The following is a 20,725-nucleotide window of genomic DNA, read 5'->3' as shown; positions in this document are numbered from 1 at the left end:
TCGAAATTATCATTACCTGTATATTTTTACCTACATGATCATAAACGAAACAGAACGAAATGATCTGTCGAAAAAATTTAGGTAAAAAATAGTTATAAATTTTTGAAAATTTAAGCATAATAGGACCTTTCAATTATAAGGATAAGCAAACAAATAGAAAATAGGTAAATATAAGATTTAAATATGTTCTGTCATACTTAATACTAAAATATGAAAAAGATGAAATTAAAGGACACAGGTTTAAATGAACATATTTTTGAATGTAATTGAGATATTGGCTTGAAATTTTTTGTAAAGGGTCGAGAATTTCCATATCTAACTAAAAAATGATATTAAGGGATAAATATGGACTAAATTGTTGTAGCTATCTGCGACCCTATTAAAATTTTGATATAAATCATAGTTTTAGAAATTAAACAAATATGTAATATATGACAAAATCTTTATTTATGAACAAAACTCAATGAAATTTTCAACGCTTGTTAAATTTGTCATTTAAAATAAGAAAATGCAAAAAAAAATTGAAAAGGTCAAAGGGCATCCCGCAATTCCCAAAAATAGGAATGAAAATCCCAAAAATGGGATTTTTTACTTTTTTGCCCATAGGGTCCACATTTCTTTCAGGGCTGGGAAAATACTTTTGGAGTAAACAGAAAACATATTGAGGTTTCCAAAAGTGCTTTCAGTTTTCTGATCTCAGCTTTGGGATTTTAGAACATGTCGCCCAAAGTTGAAGTTTTGATAAAAAATAGGTCACATTCGGAAGGACGCAGTGGCAACATTTTCAAAAAATAGGACAAGTTTTTTACGCCAAAGCGTTCTGCGTAAAGATACCTTTTAGAAAACTATAAAATTGTTATATGTTCTTAAAGAAAATTTTATTTTATTAATAAAAGAGTTAAGACACATTTTTGGCAAAAAAAACGGCAAAAATCTAAAATTTTTTGAATTTTTAAATTAAAAAACGTATATTTTTGGATCAGTAAATGATATTGATCTGAAATTTTTTGTGTATTATTGGAAATTTTGTTGTCATTTGGTCCAAAATTACGCCCGGTATTCAAAAAAAGGCGGACCAAGGTATGGTAAATTTTGTATCACTAAATTTTTAAATGCCTATAACTCGGATATTATAAGAGATAAGTAGTATGTCCAAGCATGTTTTTTCAAGATCTCGTCGAGCGCTTTCACAAAATATAAAAATCTTTGTATTTGAGTGAAAAACAAAAAAATGGCACGAGTTTAAAAATTTTACATGTCGTAGGTACCCTACTTTGAGCCGCCACAGCGCCGTCCCTGGGGCATCTGCAGGGTTCATCTTCAAAACTTAACTCGAATACTCCTTGGCTACGCTCACGCCAAATTTTATCCCGATCGGATCAGCCGTTTAGAAATGCCAGATTTATTTCCAAAAAATTTCCATTCTGCCCCACTGTGCATAGTGTGTTAAACAAAAACAGTACGTATTTTATTACAAAAAATTAAAATAAAAAAAATACAGGTACGAAAACGAAAAAGTACCAGAAAGTCCCCTTTTATAGATTTGAATGTTTAATTTCATGTTTCTATATTCAATATTAAAAGTACATTTTGAAGAACGAAAAAGCGGTAAAAAGTAACTTCCCAGCGGTAAAAATACACATTTTGTACTCGCTTATCTAAGTGATATTTCGTGGCAGTCAGTGGTGATGCTTTCACTTATTCTTTCACTTAGATTTAACATAAAAGTGTCCTAGGCTGCCTCATCGATGTGCTCTCGCTTAGAATGTAAGCCACAATATCATTAAGACAAATTAAAATTTCACTTACATAATGTGTGGAGTTCAAATGAAGTTAATGAGACGCCTATAAACGCTTGCAAATAAGAATGTAATGTATATATATTACAATCCTATTTGCATTTGTAAGTTAAAGTACCATGTCTTCCGATTTTGTTATAAAAAAATATATATTTTTTATATTTATTTTAAAATTATGCAAGTTTATTTAAAAATGATCATCAAATAATAAACATGTATTATAGTTAATTCAATAAAAATATAATTAAATAATTTTAACGAAGATAAATGAAATGAATCTTAATTTTCTTTTGAAACTTTCGGTCATCTTCCTTTAGAGATCCTGTAAATAATCAAGAGAAAATTGTTAGTATTAAAACTAGAATATATGAAGTAAATTTACCCCAATTTTTAAGTCCGTTTCTGCCATTTAGATCAACACAATTATTTTAAATTTTTACAATAAAATAACTTTTTTAACAAAACACAACGTCACTTACTAAAGATCAACTTTAAACTGAAATAAAAATATTCTTCTTTTCATGTAGTATACAAAAAAAAAAATAAAACGGTACTTTAGTTAAGTTTTTTTTTTTTAAAGAAATAAAAACAAAAAACAACATAAAAAAGGCAGCTAACTCTCTGCTTAAATCGTAATCTATGTTGCACTCTAAGTACTTAGATTGCTCGCTTAGAACGTCATACTGACGTCATCGAATATTACACCGTCCAACACCATTTTTTACACACGAACCAAACCATATACATACGAAAGCACATAATTTATATGGTGTAACTGCGTACTCAGTTTTTCCTTTTCTGATCGTTTGTCCTTTTTAAAGGACTTTTAAATTTGAGGTACATACAATTTTCAAAAATTTTTATAAAATATTTTTAGCCACCCTATTATAACAATATGGGTATCAAACTAAAGAGGACAATTGCAGTATTTTTATCTCGTATTATGTTTTATTTTTCAAGAATAAAAAGATGTAAAAAATATCCTTATAAAAATTTATCCTTTATTTTCCTTGAAATTTTGTACAAAATTATTCAACAAAAAATATTCATAATAAAGACATTAGTATGGAGTACAAAAATCTGAAATTTGGTCTTCATAGCTCCATTTGTTTAATTTTTATAATATTTTTTAAATATCTCAATAAATTAATTAATAAAATTTTCCCGTCTGAAAATTTCAAAGTCATTTTTTTGTTAAAATATTATGTAGAAAAATTAGAAATTTGATATTGTGGAACCGAGTTTCTTTATCTCTATGATAAAAAGTTAAAAAAGTGGAAGAATATGAAAGGATAAAAATCGATTAAGGATATCTTGCATTTTTTATCCTTTCATGTTAAAACTACCTTCTGGGAAAGTATATTTTCCTTTTTAATTTAACACAATTATTCCGAACTCTATAGTTATTCTAAATTCTATATATCTTTTAAAAATACCTTTGACCTCCCAATAATGTTATCAAAGTAGTTTATTATATAGTTTTCATTAAAAAATACAACAGGGCGAAGGTATATCATGTGCAATTAGTAAACCACGATATACATAAATATTTAAACAAGTTAGGAAAGTATAGCCGGACTGGGCCAAGCATGTCATACCCTACACCAGTTGTGAATTTCTTTAAAATGTGATTTATTTTAGCAAATAAAATATTTATGTTGAATTTTATTTCAATTGCGACATATTGAAGAAAAACTAATTTTCTGAAAGTGGGCTAGAGTCAAATAGAGATTAAAGGCCTGCACAAGACAACAATAATGCGACAATTTGTTAAACAAGTATCGTGTGCGCCACCATAAGCACACGAAATTTTTTAACAAATTGTCGCATTATTGTTGTCTTGTGCAGGCCTTTAATATGTATATTATAAAATTAAGAGGAGAGATTTATGTCTACATATATAAACGTTTTTTATGTAGCTTTTCATCGTGATATTAATGTTTATATTAATTATATTATAATTTATATTTATAATAGTATTGCGCTTATCATATTATCCTGAAGTGGATTTTAGAATTCGGAACATGCATGTTTTAATCACTAAACCGTCATAATCATACGAAATAAAATTTTATATATTTTAAGGCTTGTTATCTCAACCACCGGTTATGTTTAATTGGTAGATATTTTGTCTGAAAACTGCCAATGTAACGTTAGGATAAAAAATTAACAGACATTGAGATAATGGGGGTAGGTAATTGGTATAAATAATAAATTAAATTAAACAAAATATTCTCAACAAAAATTTTTTTAATTTGAATACATCTTAACTTTTAATTTTTTTACAAAGAACTAATAAAGATAAAGACATGAAATTTGGGAGTCTGCAACTCCATATTTGTAGATATAACATATATTTTTTTCTAAAAAAACTGACTATAGAAAATAAGGATATTAAAGGATTAAAATTTTAAAGGACATTTTTTTAGTTTTTTTATTCTAACATTTTAAAACTATTTTATTTGTAAAAATACTGTTATTCTCCTCTTTCAATCGATACCTACTAGACCAAACCAAATTTAAGCTAAATATAATTATACTTACTCTTCCTTTCAAACTTTAAAGTCCTTTTAAAGGAAGAAACGATCAGAAAATAAAAAACAAAAAATGTAGTTTAACTATATCAAGTATGTAGTTTCCAACGTATATGGTCTTGCTCCAATGTCATCAAGTACTTCTCCGCTCGCCTACAAATAGGGAGTTAAAGAAGTATTACTTTTTATACCCTCTACCACCATCAGTGGTGATAGAGGGTATATATAACTTTGTCATTCCGTGTGTAACACCAAGAAATATTCATCTGAGACCCAACAAAGTATATTTATTCTGGGTCCTTATCAAATTCTGAGTCGATTTAGCTATGTCCGTCTGTCTGTCCGTCTGTCTGCCTAAAACACGCTCACATTAAAACTAAGCAAAGGAAGTACACCAAATTCACCGAAAACATTCATTGTTGTCCTAAGCAGTTTGGTATTGAAAATGAGCAAAATCGATTCATACCGGGAAAAGTTATGAATCAAAATTTAAAACAACCTCGAAAAAAATAAGCATTTTTTACACATTCGGATGCAATTTTCTCGAAAACTATGCAAGATAAATTCATGAAAATCACCACGAATAAGTTTCTACACGAGAACTTAATCCCTGCTGAAAATTGCTACAATCGATCCACAATTTCATATACCTCTCATACCAAAGTTCATATTCCCGGAAAATGGGTTTTTTGTTAATAACTTCCGTCACAATGTCGATATCTTCACAAAATTTTACAAATTAAAATCTTATGTCAATAGAATTCATTCAGAGAAAAAATTTTCTGGATCGGTCCATAATTGGACACAGCTCCCATACAAGATCCCCTCCCGAAAATCACTTAAACGCGCATAACTCATTACTTAATTAAGATATCCATATAAAATTTGGTACAAGTATTGCTTATCTGTACAGAAATATTACTGAGAAATTTTTTTCCGATCGGTCCATAATTGGTCATAGCTCCCATACAAGGTCCCCTCCCGAAACTCACTTAAACGCGCATAACTCATTACTTAATTAAGATATCCATATAAAATTTGGTACAAGTATTGCTTATCTGTACAGAAATATTACAGATAAATTTTTTTCCGATCGGTCCATAATTGGTCATAGCTCCCATACAAGGTCCCCTCCCGAAAATCACTTAAACGCGCATAACTCATTACTGAATTAAGATATCCATATAAAATTTGGTACAAGTATTGCTTATCTGTACAGAAATATTACTGAGAAATTTTTTTCCGATCGGTCCATAATTGGTCATAGCTCCCATACAAGGTCCCCTCCCGAAACTCACTTAAACGCACATAACTCATTACAAAATAAAGATATCCATATAAAATTTGGTAGAAGTATTGCCCGTATGCACAAAAATATTACTGTGAAAATTTTTTCCGATAGGTCCATAATTGGTCATAGCTCCTATGCAGGGTCCCCTCCCGAAAATCACTTAAAACCACATAACTCATTAGTAAATGAAGACATCCATATAAAATTTGGTGCAAGTATTGCTCTTATATACAGAAATATTATTATGAAAGTTTTCTTGGATCGGTCCATAATTGGTCACAGCTCCCATACAAGGTCCCCTCCCGAAAATCACTTAAACGCGCATAACTCATTTCTAAAGTAAGACATCTATATAAAATTTGGCACATGTACTGTTATATGACTGAGAAATATTATTGAAAATTTTTTTTCCGATCGGTCCATAACAAGGTCCCCTCCCGAAAATCTCTTAAAACCACATAAATCATTAGTTAATGAAGATATCCATATAAAATTTGACACAAGTATTGCTCTTATATACACAAATATTATAATGAACATTTTTTGGATCGGTCTATAATTGGTCATAGCTCCCATACAAAGTCCCATCCCGAAAATCACTTAAACGCGCATAACTCATTACTGAATTAAGATATCCATATAAAATTTGGTACAAGTATTGCTTATATGCACAGAGATATTACTGTGAAATTATTTTCCTATAAGTCCATAATTGGTCATAGCTCCCATACAAGGTCCCTTTCAGAAAAACACTTAAAGGCACGTAGCTCATTACCTAATAACCCATAAAATATGTGGCATAAATATTATTTTTGTACACTTAAATGTTATTTCAATTTTTTTTCATGGTTGGTCCATTCTTGGTCGTAGCTCTCATACAAGGTTCCCTCCCGAAAATCACTTAAACGCACATAACTCATTACCAAATATTGATATCCATACATTTAGCAAAAATATACATAAATTAACCTATAAAATTGTTGTACGATCGGTCCATATTTGATCATAGCTCTCATACTAGGTCCCCTCCAGAAAATCACTTAAATGCACAATATTCATTACCAAATAATAATATAGATACAGAATTTTGAATTTTTGTCTTTATATACATAATTGGTCATAGCTCCCATACAAGGTCCTTTTACGAAAATATCTTAAACGCACATTACTCTTTACCAAATAAAGCTATTGATACAAAATTTGGCATAAATATTAGTTTTGTATACAAAAATTCTATTTCCAGATTTTTTCACGATCGGTTCATAACATGGGTGCGGTCGGTCCCATAAAAGTTTCCTTTCAGAAAATCAAATAAACACTCATAACTTATTACAAAATTACGATATAGATACAAAATTTGACTGAAATATAGCTTTTATGTACAGAAATTTTTCTTAAAGAATTTTTTACGATCGGTCTATAATTGGTCATATCTCCAATACTAGGTCCTGTCCTTAAAAGCGCTTTAACCGTATTTAACTAGTTGCATTATCAATTTGCGTAGAACAAAATTATATATATGTATTTTGAAAATCCTTAAATCTTTCACACACATGCATACATGCAAATTACTAAATATCACTAAGCGCTATTAAAATATAAAGAAAATGGCGTTTGTAATGTTCAATAAATCTTGGAATTGTAATAGATTTATGCTGTTTAAATCTTGGGATTTTTCTATTTAAGACATGAGAAAACTTATTTCTACAAATATTTTATCAATTAGAAAAGTATTAATATAAAATTAGCTGGTGGAGGGTATTTAAGATTCGGCACAGCCGAATATAGCACTCTAACTTGTTGAATTATAACAATGTCAAAAGATAAAAAAGTCAAAAAATATTAAATTAATTAAACATGCGAAATAAACCAAATTAATTTCTTTGAATTTTCAATTCTTTTATTTTCTTTATTCCACATTTTAAACTAATAAATAAACTGTTTTTAATAAAATTTTTGTTTTTTTGTTTTGGTAAACAGCTGTTTGTTTTTGATTTCAGTGTTAGCACTTTTTTTTATGTTAAAATCGTTTGAATTTTTTGTTTATATGTTGAGATAAATAATTGGCAAAACTAAACTTTCTTAGGGCAGTGTCACACGTTCAATATATATCGTGATATTTGCTGTATTGTGATATGTATTGAACGAGTAGCATGTAATATTGATGGATCGTGTTCCATATCACAGAAAACCCCAATTTTCTGAAATCCAAAATTCGTATCAATATTTATAATGAATCACGTGATAAATATTGAATGTGTAGCATGTTTTGTGATATCAATCACGATACATTTTTAAAATTTGGAAAAAAAATGAAATAAAGCAAATAAAAATGAAATATTGTTTTAAAAATTGTTAAAAAATATAAAAGAAAATTAATTTCTTCAAAATTTTTGTTATTTCGGTATTTTCGCGGTATTTGTTTAATCATCCGCCGACTCGATCAATATGGATCAAGACCCATTTTAATATACTGATGAATAATTCGGGTATGCTACACGTTCAATATTTTTTTCTTCAGTATTTGCTATATTTTATGGTATACGAGTCGGCGGATGATTAAACGAATACCGCGAAAATACCGAAATAACAAAAATTTTGAAAAAAGTAATTTTCTTTTATATTTTTTAACAATTTTTAAAACAATATTTCATTTTTATTTGCTTTATTTTATTTTTTTTTTCCAAATTTTAAAAATGTATCGTGATTGATATCACAAAACATGCTACACGTTCAATATTTATCACGTGATTCATTATAAATATTGATACGAATTTTGGATTTCAGAAAATTGGGGTTTTCTGTGATATGGAACACGATCCATCAATATTACATGCTACACGTTCAATACATATCATAATACAGCAAATATCACGATATATATTGAACGTGTGACACTGCCCTTACAACATTCGAAAAACATATGAAAAATTGTCGTAGGAGTTGTATAGAGCTTTTGCATAGAAAATACCAACAACATTGTTATGACTATTGTAGCAGCTGCTGACATACAACGCATACAACGCTACAACATCGATTGTGAATTGAACCCTTATTGAACCTAAAAACATAAAATTGGACACTTCCTGAATGTATAAAAATCTGTATGAGAGGAATTTCTGGTAGAAAATTTAACATGCTCCATCCTTATTTAACTATAATCTATAAAAAGGGACTTTCTCTTACATTTTCGTTCTCCAACTGATATTTTTTGAATTTCCTGTTTTATTTTTTTCAAAAAAGTTGTAATAAATTTAAACTTAAAATTTTAAGTTGTTATTATTATTGAAATAGCTAAATTTCAACTAAGAAGAGTTGAGTTGAAAACCATAATCGGGGCATACAACTCAATTAAAGCAGTTGTAGCAAATTACAACTTCATTGTTTATAATGATATTTTATGAGAGAAGTAGAGTTCTTTTTAAAAGTCTTAAATTTCATTATTCACAGATTTCGAACGAATTTACAATAGAAAGAATGCTATACGAAAAATTCTATTTCATAAACTTTTCGCTTAATTTTATGACAAAAAAGCTTAACATCTGGCAATTTTAACTTGGTAATTCATAATATGTACCACAAAAAAGTTGAGTTGTAAACCGTAATAGGGGCATTAAGTACATAGTCTTCCAGTAGTGTGCACTATAAAACCAGGCTTATGACTCTGCTTTAAATATATTACAATTTTGGTGGGAGTTGAACACGGAAATAAAATAATTTATTTATTTAATAATTTATGTGACAGTTTACCACTAATATAATCACATACATATGTACATATAAATAAATTTACTTCTTATATTTCTTATATTCAGCAGGAAAAAGTATGGACTCTAAAATACCATATATTTCTCAACCTATCTATGATCTTAAACAAACCGGTGATGTGAAGTTTGGACCAGGAACCAGATCTGCGTTATTAGGATTACTTGGAGGAGCTTTACCAAAGCTATCTTCAGAACAGCATGATACCGTCAGTAAAGCTAAAAAGTATGCTATGGAACAAAGTATAAAAATGGTCCTTATGAAGCAAACACTAGCTCATCAACAACAGGTATTAAATTCATATCTTAATATACAACATACATACATCATCACCTAAATTTTGAAAACGGCGTAACAACATTTTAAAAATTTTACAGGAGAGACAAAAACTAAATAAAATGAACACTATTGTTGTTATAAAAATGACATTTTCTTATATGTATTATATCATAACATCAATAAAAACGTTTGAATATATTACGTTTGAATAGTGTACCGCCAGATATTGCAATTATATGGATTTGTAGGACTTTTTGGCTTGTGGAAAAGACTAATTTGTTGTTACGCCCTTTTGAATTTTATGTCTATAAAGTCGGTGTTTTTGACAATAGATGTTCGATATTTTAACACAAAGGCGTTCGTGGCAAAAAAATTATAATTTTTTTATGTAACAAATTAGAATACTTAGTTGCTATAAATCATATATACCAGAGATGTGAATGAATGGTATAAAAACGACATATATACATACATATGGGGAATTTCATGTCAAGTGACCCAACTAAAAAAAATCGATTTTGATGAAATTTGCACCAAGGTTAGTACAATTGGATATTAGGCCAGACAAGGCAATTGTCTAAGCTTTCTTTTGACCAAAAAATACAACAAAAATGTTCATTTTGAAAAAATTGGGAAAATTAAGTAAAAAAATATTTTTTTTATAGATATCCCACTCGCATCCCATTATAGGACTATAAAGCCCTCCAAGGAAATTGTATAAGTTTTCTTTTAAGCACAAAAAAGGCCCATATTGAAAAAAACAATTAAAAACAAAAATTATTAAAAAAAAGAATGAAGAAATAGCTATCTGAACTCCTTTGGACAATTTTTGCTAGGACCAATAGGTGAAAAGTTACACTTATTTGAATAAAACTCTGTATGACCAAAATTTCCAACTTTGACCCCCTCTGAATCCGGCAGTTCTTGACCGATAGAGCTGAAAATTTGTGTCTACTAGCACATAGAACTAACCTTGGTGCAAATTTCATACAAATTGGAAGACATTTATTTTAAAAGTTGGGTCACTTGGCACGAAATTCCCCATATATGATTAAATTCAGAATTTTTTTTAATTTTGGGATATAAAAAAGTGTGAAATTTTTTTGATGGCACCATTGATCCTGTTTGCGTAAAAGTTTTTCCAAAAGGTATGTCAAAGTTACCGCGTTTATTTATAAATGCTTTTTAAAAAAATTTCAAAAATACATTACTCAACATAATTAAACAAAAGTTAAGGAAATTGATAATACTTAACTAGGGCTACAAATCAATGTAAAAGTTTCATTTGTTTCGGCTCCTCTAAATGGTTATATTTATTTAAGTTATTATTAATAACGTCATATTTAATTTTTTTGCAAATTATGTAATAACATAATTTATAAAAATGTTTAGATGATAGTCAAAGTTGTTCGTACAATATTTGAAGATTCTAGCTCCAATAGTTTCCCAGATGTAAAAATGTTGGTGTTTAATTAATGGAGATGACCATGCCCCAATTGCTAGTTAGGTAATTTTTTTCCCTAAATTATTCGCATGGATTTCTATGTTGCCCGTGCAAAATTAGCTGTAATATTTTCCCAGATATACGAATTTTTGTATTTAATTTTAATGAAAGGGCCCAACCCCCATAATCCGCAAATTTATCAGACAAATGTTTACATGGATGTCAAAGTTATTTGTGAAAAATTCGAGCATTCTTCCTATAATAGTTTCCCAGATATACCATTTTTTATTTAATTCATATGGGAGGAACTTCTAGTCCGCCCATATTTTTCTTAAATACTTATTAATATTAACACTAAAAGTGGCTCCGACAAATTTTTAAAACTCTGTTATATTTTCTCAGATATGCTAATTTAATATTTTCTTTATATGGGAGGTGCCACGCCCAATATTGCTAGTATACCAATTTTTGTCCAAAATATTCATACAATAATAGTCGTACAAAATTTGTGCAGTCTAACATTTATTGTTTCTCAGATATACTAATTTTGGTATTAACTATATATGAGAGACAACACGCCCACTATTTATTGTCCATCCATTTCTTTATAAAATTTTCATATTGACACTTAGTTTATCGTACAAATTTTGGGACTGCAGCAGTTATAGTTTCCAAAATTTACGCCATTTGGTATTTGCACGCAATATTAGGCGTGGGATCTGCCACGCCCACGATTGCTAGTTCGCTCATGTCCCCAAAATGTTCATATATGTATGTAGGTGTCAAATATGTACGTGCAAAATTTGAGGACTATAGTTGTACCAGTTTCCGAGATATACGACTTTAAATAGTAATTTAGTAAGTGGACGTGGCACTTGCAATTTCAAAATAAAAAGTAGCCTATTTTTCCTTCCAGGTATACAGGAACACACTGTAAAAATTTCAAGAAAATCTGTTTAGCCGTTTAGCAGTCTATAGACTTCAAACAAACACACATTAATTTTTATTCTATGTTTTTTGTAAACACTTGTTATTTTTATAGAATTTCATCAATATTTTAGTTACTGCAAACATTTATCTATTTACCAGCTATACTCAGTGTGCTATGCTACTCTAAAAGCAATATAAATAAAAAACACTACGATTTTGAAGATTCTAACTATAATAGTTTTCCAGATATAAATTTTTTACATTTTGGGGATGCCACGCAAATTACACTGTGTGACACTCAAAAACACTCATTACGCGATATAATGCTGTTTATAGACCTAGATGAGTAGATAATTTTACCATTTTTAGAATCTTTAATATACCCTAAAAATCGGAAGATATTGGAAAAAAAGCTTTTTGTCTTATGTCTCAAAATTTTCTTAACCGATTCAATATTTTTGAACCGTTATGAAAAGAGTTTCCTTTGTCCTTTTTAAAAGGTATACGTACTTTTATATTTTTTACGGAAATGTGTAAAATATTTAGATCTAAATACAAATTTTTATATTGTTTTTAATAAGCCCATATTTTTATGAACGAAATAAGATATAAAACGTTGAAAACAGATAAAAACTGACAAAAATAGATTTTTTTTTTCGTAAAAACAAAAATTTACCAAATCCCTCATTTCTAAACCAGTTTTTCCGGTACGCCTTCAACACATACCATATAGCTCTACGTTTTATTGTGTCAAATGCTTTTTTGAAATCAATGAAAACCAGATATAATGGCTTCACTGGCGATGTTTTGGAAGTATTTTGTTTTGTCCTTCCTAGCTGAGGTTTTGACGGCCTTTGCTATAACCTTATATTGTCCCATAATTGATCGATTATTCATAATGTTCCTTTTCAGGTCATTTCTCCCCTGAATAAGTCTCCAGGTTTCATTTGATATCTATATCTTCCTTCTTTCCTTTTGTTTGTATCCAATTTCCCTCATTGCTATATTATTAAGTTTATTGTAAGTTTCGTCCCATGAACTGTAATTTACTGGTACACATTCTCCCAGTACTTCCCCAACTCTATCTCTCCTAGCCTGATTTTTAAGTCTTGAGACGTCTAGCCGTTTCTTCACCCTTCCCTTATTTTCAATGTAAATTTTCCTGAGTTTGATTTTGATCGTTCCTACCACAAGCTCGTGGTCGCTGTCGATATCAGCTCCCCTCTTAGAGCGTACGTCCTGTAAACATCCTCTCCATTTCCGACGAATACATATATGGTCGATCTGGTTTTTTGTGTTGCCACTAGGTGATGTCCATGTATACTTGTATATATTCTTGTGTGGGAATAATGTACCACCAATCACCAAATCAAAAGTTAGGCATAATTCTATAAAACGTTCACCATTGTTGTTCCTCATTTCGATACCATGTTTCTCCATTATACGAGTCAGGCCCAGGTTATCACTACCAATTTTTGCATTGAAATCTCCAATTAGTATCAAGATATCCAGATTCGGTACCTTTCGTATAGTAGATGTTAGTTGTTCATAGAACTCGTCCTTAGATCCATCGTCAGCCTCTTCCGTAGGTGCATAACATTGGATAATGGATAAACATTTCCCGATTTTTGTGAAAAACCGTGCGGTTATTATGCGGCCAGACACTGGGCTCCAGTCTTTGAGTGACCTTTTAAGATCCTTTGCTATTATGAATCCAACTCCGCTCTCATGTCTATCATCCCCCACGTTGCAGTATACTACCTACAATTGCAACTGAATTTAATTTTTTTTTAGATTTTGTGAACTTTTTGTGTTAAATTTAACTTATTTATAGCATTATTTCACAAGTCCATCAACATACTTTGATATTTAAGCCCCTTTTTAAACACCAAAAACTATCTACAATTCCAACTGAATTTCATTTTTTTTAGATTTTGTGAACTTTTTGTGTTAAATTTAACTTATTTATAGCATTATTTCACAAGTCCATCAACATACTTTGATATTTAAGCCCCTTTTTAACCACCAAAAACGGGTCGAATTGGAAAATAGCGAAATATTGTTCGAAATTTGGCCCAAAAATCGGTGGATTGTCGTTATCTATAAGTGGATTCATAACTTTTTCTTCTCGAAATCTACTCAGAAACTTATTTTTTAGATAATTTAACCATTAGAAGTAATTTCTTTCACTATCTGAACTTTTTATTTAAGAAAACTTGAAAGTCGGGCCTCTGATTCAGCTGTCAGGATCCATATGGTCAATCAAGCTTCGAAAAAACAAATGTTAACATAAAAATTAAAGTATACTTTTATATTAAGAATTTCATTTATAATTAAAATTTTTAAAAATAAATACAAAACACAGTTTAATAAATCTCAGCTATTATTTTTTCCAATGCCAATTTTTTTAATTCCAATAAAATACGATGGAGCAAAAAAACTTAATAACTCCATATATCATAACAAAGTAGACTTAAATACCTTTTATTTAAGATACAAATCATCAAATTCTAACGGGTGGTTTTTAAGAAAATATAGTTTTCACCACAAAATAAAGTCGTTTCTATTATTTTTCCACCACTGTATATAGATGACAATTTTGGGAATGATTCTTTGAAAAATAATTATTTTTACAAAAAATATGTAAACATATTATATTATTTACAACTTTGGTATCAGATAAGATTTCATTTATAATTTCGATCCTAAATAACTTAATTTCGACAGAGTAGGCTATTAAAAACATTGAATTCATGATAAAATTTAGAGGGAACTTGTATTATTTAAATCTTAATCATATTACCATATTTTCCTCTGGGTCCCTTTAAGAAGATCAGTTTTGAAGTCTTTTTATAAGGACATATGAGCTGATTGTAAAAAACGGAGTATGCAGAATAGCTATAAATGGACTCCAGTTGCACATTCACATAAACGTTTCTATGTGTGAAAGCTTTTTTTCAAAATTGTTACAGTACCGAGATGAAATTCGGCATGAACGGGTTTTATATGAATGTTAATCATTTTACCAATTTTATTATGATCGGTGCCGCTTAAGGTCCCTAAAGAAAATCAGTTTAACGTTCATACTTGACTTAAAATATTAGTACCGCGATGAAACTTAACGTGAACGATTTTAAATAAATGTGAATCATTTTACAAAATGTTTTATTAAGATCGATGCAGAATTGTCCCACATAAGAGCCTTTTAAATTTGTGAATGAATTCTAGGCACGATAATATAATTAATTATAATTATTTGCGCAAACTTTTATGTAGAATCTGTGCACTGCAACAGGAAACCTTGTAAATATATTTTGAAACCGCCCAATATTGTGAATTCGATTCACAAAATATCAAATGGCAAATCTAAGGAATTAAAAGTCATCAACACAGGTCAATGTTTTTTACGAAAATCTGCTATTTTGGCGGCATTTAGTCCACAGGGTTTTTAAATATTTTTTTCTTTTTTCGGTACTTTTAAGAGCTTTATCGGGTCCAATTTTTTGAAATTGAAAATAATACTGTTTAAAATCAATGACATTATATCATTCATAAAGGTGAATTCCTAGATACCTCTTAGGTTCTCTAAAATATAACAATTCCTTATTCGAGTGATGTATAAGAAAAACAGGGTACAGAAATACACATATATATACAGTTAATCTCACAAATAAGTATACAGAAATACTGACAATTGGTTTTATTTAAAAAAGGATATTATTTTTTCAAAAATGAAAAAAGGAACACATTTAGTTATTAAAAACAATTATGAAAATTATTATTCACTACTTTTTTCCGGGTTATTTTGGTTACTTGAGTTCTCATTTAAGGTGTAGTTAAATAGGTACAAAATTTACGTCACAAAAGTAAGTATACATTTAATTTCAATATGTATTTGGCTTAATAATATTAACAAAATTCATGAAAATTTTACCTGTTTGAATGTAATTATTTTATAATAAAATATTCTGTACACTATAACATGGAAAAAATTCACTTTTTGTTTCGAAAATTTGAAATTTTTGGTAATTGATCTGAATATTATTTATAGGAGCATTTTTTCCTATTTAAGAAAATCTGACTATTTAAACCCCCGGAGTTTTGGATCGGGTATTCAATAATATCCCTCGTTTGTTCATTATGATGCATTGGAAGACGATATTTTAACTTTTAATTCGATAACTTTTGTTGCACAAAAATATGTCATTGAAAGCGTCTCTCAAGGACCTTTCTTATGACACGCATTCGAGAAGTTTCCTATTTAAAATCAGCGAAATCCGTCCATAAATAACGGTGATATGCGAAAAACTCCGAGACATCCTCTGAAAATTTAATCAAAAAAATAACATTTTTTGCAAGCATAGGTAAAAAAGCAACAACAACATTGTTACTGAAAAAAACCTATGTTTGAAAGTGTGTTGGTTTTATTGCTTTGTGTATTTTGTAATGGTAGGGTTGGAAAATTAAATATGTAAATTGGTGAAAGGGTACATAAGATTGGGCAAAGGCGAATATAGACTTCTTACTTGTTTTTCTTTTATCTTATATAGAACTTAAGTTTTTGACAACAAATGTATAGGTTCTTGACACTGTTGCCAACTTTTTTCTCAAAAATATCGCTAAAGTCGACCGAAAAATAGCTAGAAAATAGCTAAATTCAAGACATTTTGAAAAATTTAGCGATAAATCGTCATAATAATATTTATTATATGATTCTGAAAAGAAATAGCTAAATTTTTCAGATTTTTTATATTATTCTAAAAAGTCAGCGATTTATCGCTAAAATCTATATACATACGTAGGAATGGGATAGTGATACAAACACATCTTATAACAAACACATAAGAGAATCTTTTTTATGTTAAATATTTTCACTTTGGGTTAGGAAAAATGTCAAGTTGAGGTTAATTTCGATATGCGACCCTATACAGATTGCTTTAGAAATGTTGTAAAGATAAATTGAATTTCGAAATGCTGACCTTTATGGATCGATCCTTTATTTTCGGCATAAGAGTATTATTTATTTTTCCATTACAATACAATTACAAATTATATTCTAACCTAATTTACCGAGCAGGGTGACGATAACCATAAGACCGTTGTAGTGTAGCAGACCAGGATCTCTCCTGGGAATCGAACCCACAACCCCCAGACTGACAGGCTAGCACACTACCAACTAGCCTACCGGGGCACCCAAGGTTATTATATACTCCTTTTGTGGGAAGTTTATCTGCAATATCGATATGCGGCCCTATACGCCTTAGAAATGTTGTAAATTTTTAGGACTTTATGGATCGATCCTTTCGTCACTTATTTCCAATGTTCACTAATTTTTAGAATTATGGTAAATTTTATTATCATATCACTCATTTACTAAAAGACTAGAATAATTAAATATTCGTTTTTTAATTGAGTACAACAAAATATACCCCTTTTAAAGTTTTTCGTATAACTTTACCTGTACGCACAAATATTTGCTCCTAATTATGTTCTTCAGAACATTCAAAATAAGTATAATACACACAGCTAAAACTCAAATAATTTACATTGAATGCATATTTTTATATACATACATATATGTAAATATCGTCATTCGTAGCAACTTTTAAGCGATATTATCAAAATATAAATGAATAAAAAATGCCTTAAAATCTAAAGAAAAATCGCTAGATTCCCCGCCAAATGGGATTAAAAATCGCTAGATTTGACGAGAAAATAGCTAAATTGGCAACAGTTGTTCTTGATGACTTTATGTGCTCTTATACCGAGAACCATGATTTAAAAAATAGAAGGTTGTTTCAATTTTATTTGTTTGACAAGAATGGAGATTTTTGAACTTTATTTTATTTGTAAATATTCAAAGGGAGCGTTGCCACATCTAGAAAAAGACTTTGAGGAGTTTTTAAACAAAAATGTGTAGTTTATTAAAATAACAATTTTAATTGAATTTATGAGACAAATTATGTATTTTTGCACAAGAATCGAGTTGCTAAATTTAAAAATCGTTCATGAACTATTTTTTGTACTAACAAGATGAACAGTAAACGATTTAGTGTTTCTTTTCCTATTATCCTTTTTTATTATTTTAAGTTAACAGAATGTGTGTTAAATTCGAATCCTAAGCTAAGTATACACGGTTGTCAGATCTTACAACGTTGGCAGTAAAATGTCTAACAACCGTGTCTACTTACATATTGTCAGTAATGCTTTTTCTGACAACGGTCATATAACGGACCAATCACTTTCACTATCATGATTAAACTGATGGACGGACATGTCTAGATCGTCATAGGACTCATATACATATGCACATATGTATACTTCTACAACCACTATTTCGATGTATTACCAAAGGATTGATCGATACTTTCTTTTTTGATGATGGGTTTATTAAACTTAACATGCGTAAATGGCCTGTTCCACAATACAACAAATTCAATAATAAAGAAACAATTCTTGAGAAAAAGAACACCGAAAAATGTCATTGCTGGAAGATGAGGCTCGTGTCTGCACCTGAATTTTGTTTTCTCATGGCGGCTAGTATGGTATTAAAATATGCCAATTAATTTCTCATCATATGGAGCACTTTAGATTTTTTTTAGAATTTAATTAAATATTATTAATATGGTAGCATTACTTTAAACATGAACTTCAAATCGCCTTTATTGTCAGATGGTTAATCAGGCTGACAGAAATAGAAATTGAAACTACCTTCTAATATTTTTTATACCATGCCGAGAACAACGAACATATGCAAATTAAAACAAGAAAGTATAGTCGTGTACGGTCGACCATATGATACCCTACATCAATGGTGCCCAAAATCACCATTCCCTATCACCCGAGATAGGGCAAGAATATTCTGCTGACGCACAGTGGTATAGGAAAAAAAAGAGGGAAATAATTCGGTAACTTCTAAACGGTTAATCCGATTTTAATTTGGTATGCACAAAGAGGAGGTGTTGTCGAGTTTAGGTTTTGAATTTGGACCTTATAGGCCAACCAGGGGCCCGGCGGGGGGTCCTCAAATTAGGACACCTCGGCTATGTTAAATTTCGTATATAGAATCTCCTCATCGAGCACTATAAAAAATGTCGTCGTAGCAGTAAATTATCTCTTATAGTTTAGGAGATATTCGCATTTGAAAATTAAAATTTTTACCGTCCTTACTTTAGTTTTTTTGATAATAGCGGGTCCAAATATTCCCGATTTTCGCCATTTTTTTTATTCGCTTAACAACAAGTTTATATATCAAGCAGTGAAAGAATTATGTAAAAATCATGACTGAGTCCAAAGTTATAGGCATTTTAATTTAAAAAATAAAAAAAAGCGATTTTTTGTCATTTTTTTGGGAAAAAAGTATCTTTTTCTTTTTAAGTTATCTAAAAAGTTTCTAAGAAGATGTATATAGAATTTATACTTTTTGGTAAGCTGACTTTACATAAAGTACGATAAATGAAACAAAACCTAAAAATTTTTGATACCGTGGGGACCAGGTCCATCCGAAAAAACCCTATTTTTTATGGAAAATTCAATTTTGAGCAAAAATTCTCAAATCGCATAGTCGATATCAAATTATAGTGACCTGTTTTATATGACCCAATATGTTCTTAATCATTTTGTAACGGGTTTCGATAACCCCGCCCCTGGTATGGATATAATAGGCAAAAAACCAAAAAATCCCATTTTTGGGATTTTTTTAAACTTTTTTGGGAATTCCGGGATTTCTAATAAGAAAATTCGAAATTTTTATTTAATTTTGGATTTTAAGTAAAAAAATCTACCTAACTGTAAAATTTCATCAAAAAATATTCATAAATAAAATTTTTATTGCAATTTGAAAAATTTGTATCTTCACAAAAACTGAATAAAAAACATTTTTTAATTTTTTTTAAAAAAAGTATTCCGCGAATTTTTTAATTTTCAAAAATTATATACAGTTTTGAAAAATAGACAAAATTACCTTTCCATTGATATATAACATGCCTACCTAATGTTTTTTAAGTGACAAATTAATTAGGGAAAACTCAACATCTTTTAGAAAATTTACATAGCACTATTATTTTCATCCATAAGGTTAACTCTTAAATTTGTTACATATATGGATGAAAATAATAGTGATAGGTAAATTTTAATTTTCAAATGCGAATATCTCCTAAACTATAAGAGATAATTTACTGCTACGACATTTTTTATAGTGCTCGATGAGGAGATTCTATATACGAAATTTTTTTTAAATCGGAACTCAAATGAAGAAATAGGATCGTTTTAAAAATTAAACATAGCCGAGGTGTCCTAATTTGAGGACCCCCCGCCGGGCCCCTGGTTGGCCTATAAGGTCCAAATTCAAAACCTAAACTCGACAACACCTCCTCTTTGTGCATATCAAATTTCGGATTAACCGTTTAGAAGTTACCGAATTATTTCCTCTTTTTTTTTCCTATACCACTGTGTGACGTTGCGTTGACTCACCTACACTATAAGCTTACTTGTGTATTTTCTTATTTGAGCATGTGCTAGTTGATTATCTCTCAACTTGCAAAACAAAATCAACTCAGTTGCTGATCAGCATTTGTCGAAGTAAGATCTGTACGCAACTTTTTTAAAATCCACACAGAAATACAACAACAAAATTTTGAGAAAGCCGAATTTATGTAGGTGAATGAGAGAGCACAGCTGATAG

General features: G+C 29.6%; 1 protein-coding gene across 4 annotated transcripts in view; it reads left to right on the top strand.

Moving 5' to 3' along the window:
- LOC119602891 (poly(U)-binding-splicing factor half pint) overlaps window positions 1-20,725 on the top strand; it is a 119,688-nt gene that overhangs the window by 67,297 nt on the left and 31,666 nt on the right. For 2 of the 4 annotated variants that reach the window (XM_037954687.1, XM_037954689.1), the window contains one exon: window positions 9,440-9,678. In XM_037954687.1, coding sequence (XP_037810615.1) covers window positions 9,440-9,678 — 239 coding nt within the window. The remainder of the gene's footprint in view (window positions 1-9,439; window positions 9,679-20,725) is intronic. The other 2 variants (XM_037954688.1, XM_037954690.1) reach the window with 1 other exon arrangement.

The sequence above is a fragment of the Lucilia sericata genome, unplaced genomic scaffold (genome assembly GCF_015586225.1).
Source record: "Lucilia sericata isolate MDLA Ls3-8-SP2 unplaced genomic scaffold, ASM1558622v1 Contig000261F_arrow, whole genome shotgun sequence".
Taxonomy (NCBI): domain Eukaryota; kingdom Metazoa; phylum Arthropoda; class Insecta; order Diptera; family Calliphoridae; genus Lucilia; species Lucilia sericata.
The sequence above is the reverse complement of the archived record's forward strand: the minus strand, read 5'-3'. Positions and strand labels throughout refer to the sequence as shown.